Genomic DNA, 2064 nt, shown 5'->3' with positions numbered 1-2064 from the left:
CAATGAGACGAGTCCCGTTTTACCATCGAGACGAGTCCTGGTCCCGTTTTACCATCGAGACGAGTCCTGGTCCCGTTTTACCAACGAGACGAGTCCTGGTCCCGTTTTACCAACGAGACGAGTCCTGGTCCCGTTTTACCAACGAGACGAGTCCTGGTCTCGTTTTACCAACGAGACGAGTCCTGGTCCCGTTTTACCAACGACAACCAATTGACCAAATACACGAAGGGCTCCATTTGGTTAGATAAATATTTCAAGCTTCCATCTGAATGACAAAACACATAAATGCAAACTTTAGATTCAACCATTTATTGCAGTTTATAGTTTGATATGCATATTGCACAGGCTATTATCGCCATGACGATACATTTTCGATATATTGTGCAGCCCTAGCTTTACCTAACATTTCAGCATTTAAATCCACATTGTTTTGTGTTTTAAAACATTTGATGTTTAGATTTGCAGTCAGATGTTTCCTCTACAAACAACAGATGAATTATAGACTTTTTAAGCGTTTATTTAAATTGGTCTCTCAGTTCTTCTGAAAGTTCTAGAAGGTYGAATAACTTCCTGTTACTGTTAGAGATTAAAACTGACTGAAGTTGACAGTTTCTGCTGAAAAACACACAAACGTTGCTCCACAGATGAACAGGAAWTTGTTTGGATGTTCAGAAACAACTTGGGACCACCAAAACTCAAGAACATGTTGGAACRCCAGTGTCCCTGTCCACCAGTGGGGACTGGTCAATAGAGGGCGCCGCCCCTCCTAGATGACATAAAAATCAAAAAATAAAATAACAAAATGAAATGTTTAGTAGAAATATCTACGTATGTTTTAGCTGTGTAAGATAAATATTTTATAGTTATTAATGGACAAACTTTCATTTCACTCATGATCGTGTTGAGTCACTTCCGACTCCGAGTCACGAAGAAATGAGCTTTTGTTACAGAAGGGCAAAATTTATGTGCAAAAAATAAAACACTACATGACATTGTAATGCTTCTCTGTTATTTTCATTTGTTTAATAAATACACTGACGTGATACAACTTAGTAAAGTTTGATTGCTTTTTGASATGTGTTTATTTTATGTTTGTAGCCTCCTGGAGAGAAACCCACCAGCCGCCACTGCTGACCACCGTGTCCCTGTCCACCAGTGGAGACAGTTTAAACCTTTGCATGCAGAAGACCGTGAGTAAAATATTAGTTGTTTTTGTCAGACAACAACCTGGGCCAACCCCACCATAATTTAAAAACAAGTGAATAAAATAAATCCTTACATCGACACTGAATGAAGTCTTTAATCTCCTCCTGAAGACGGGAGAAGCTGAAACTGTTCTGACTGAATACTGGCGGCTCTTAAAAAGTGAAAATAAACCTTGTTTATGCAAYAAACTCCAAAAACAACAGGTTTGGAGCTAACTGTCCGTCTGTCTCCTAAAATCATCTGCAAACAAAACAGCTGTGGAGGGATTTGATGCTGTTTGTTTACAATTTAACTAAAATGTCTGTTTAAAAAATAATCATAGAAATCATAGAAATACACACCAACAATGACAAATAAAACATGTTTTCTTTCCAGTTAACCACCTTCTTATGCAATGTTTCGTCAGCTTCCAGCAACACAAACCAGAAGGATAATAAAGTAAAGCTAAGGTTAGCTGCGGGTTTTATCGGCTCCTCCGGCCCTGACAGCCGGTTTGAACCGGTCAGAGTGACCTCTCAGCCCGCACACATTTCATCTCTTACCGGTAGTTGTATGAAGGAAACTTCTTGCTCTCCTTCAGCATCATCCTGTACAGAGAAAGCACCTGAGCTCGTGTGGAAGCAGCCATGATGTTGCTAACAACACTGCGCTCCTTTTCCGCTTTAGGACCCTTAACATGTGCGACGAAGCAGCGCCTGAACAGAAATGWGAGTTTTATGTTCAACTGATTTCATATTTTGAGGATACTTGTGTTTTTTTTTTCAGTTTTAATAGGTAATAAAATGTTTSAAAGTGTTTGTGTTTTTCAGGGTGATTATAAGGAGGATTTAGAGCTAAATGTTGACGCAGGCGCGTTTC

General features: G+C 39.4%; 1 protein-coding gene across 1 annotated transcript in view; it reads right to left on the bottom strand.

Moving 5' to 3' along the window:
• Window positions 1–1855, bottom strand: part of lyrm4b (LYR motif containing 4) — a 27582-nt gene extending 25727 nt beyond the window's left edge. Inside the window, exon 1 of the mRNA XM_014029654.1 lies at window positions 1749–1855. Coding sequence (XP_013885108.1) covers window positions 1749–1834 — 86 coding nt within the window. The 5' untranslated portion in view covers window positions 1835–1855. The remainder of the gene's footprint in view (window positions 1–1748) is intronic.
• Between the last annotated feature and the right edge of the window lie 209 nt (window positions 1856–2064).

The sequence above is a fragment of the Austrofundulus limnaeus genome, unplaced genomic scaffold, assembly GCF_001266775.1.
Source record: "Austrofundulus limnaeus strain Quisiro unplaced genomic scaffold, Austrofundulus_limnaeus-1.0 Scaffold935, whole genome shotgun sequence".
Taxonomy (NCBI): domain Eukaryota; kingdom Metazoa; phylum Chordata; class Actinopteri; order Cyprinodontiformes; family Rivulidae; genus Austrofundulus; species Austrofundulus limnaeus.
This window is presented reverse-complemented; position numbering and strand designations above follow the sequence as displayed.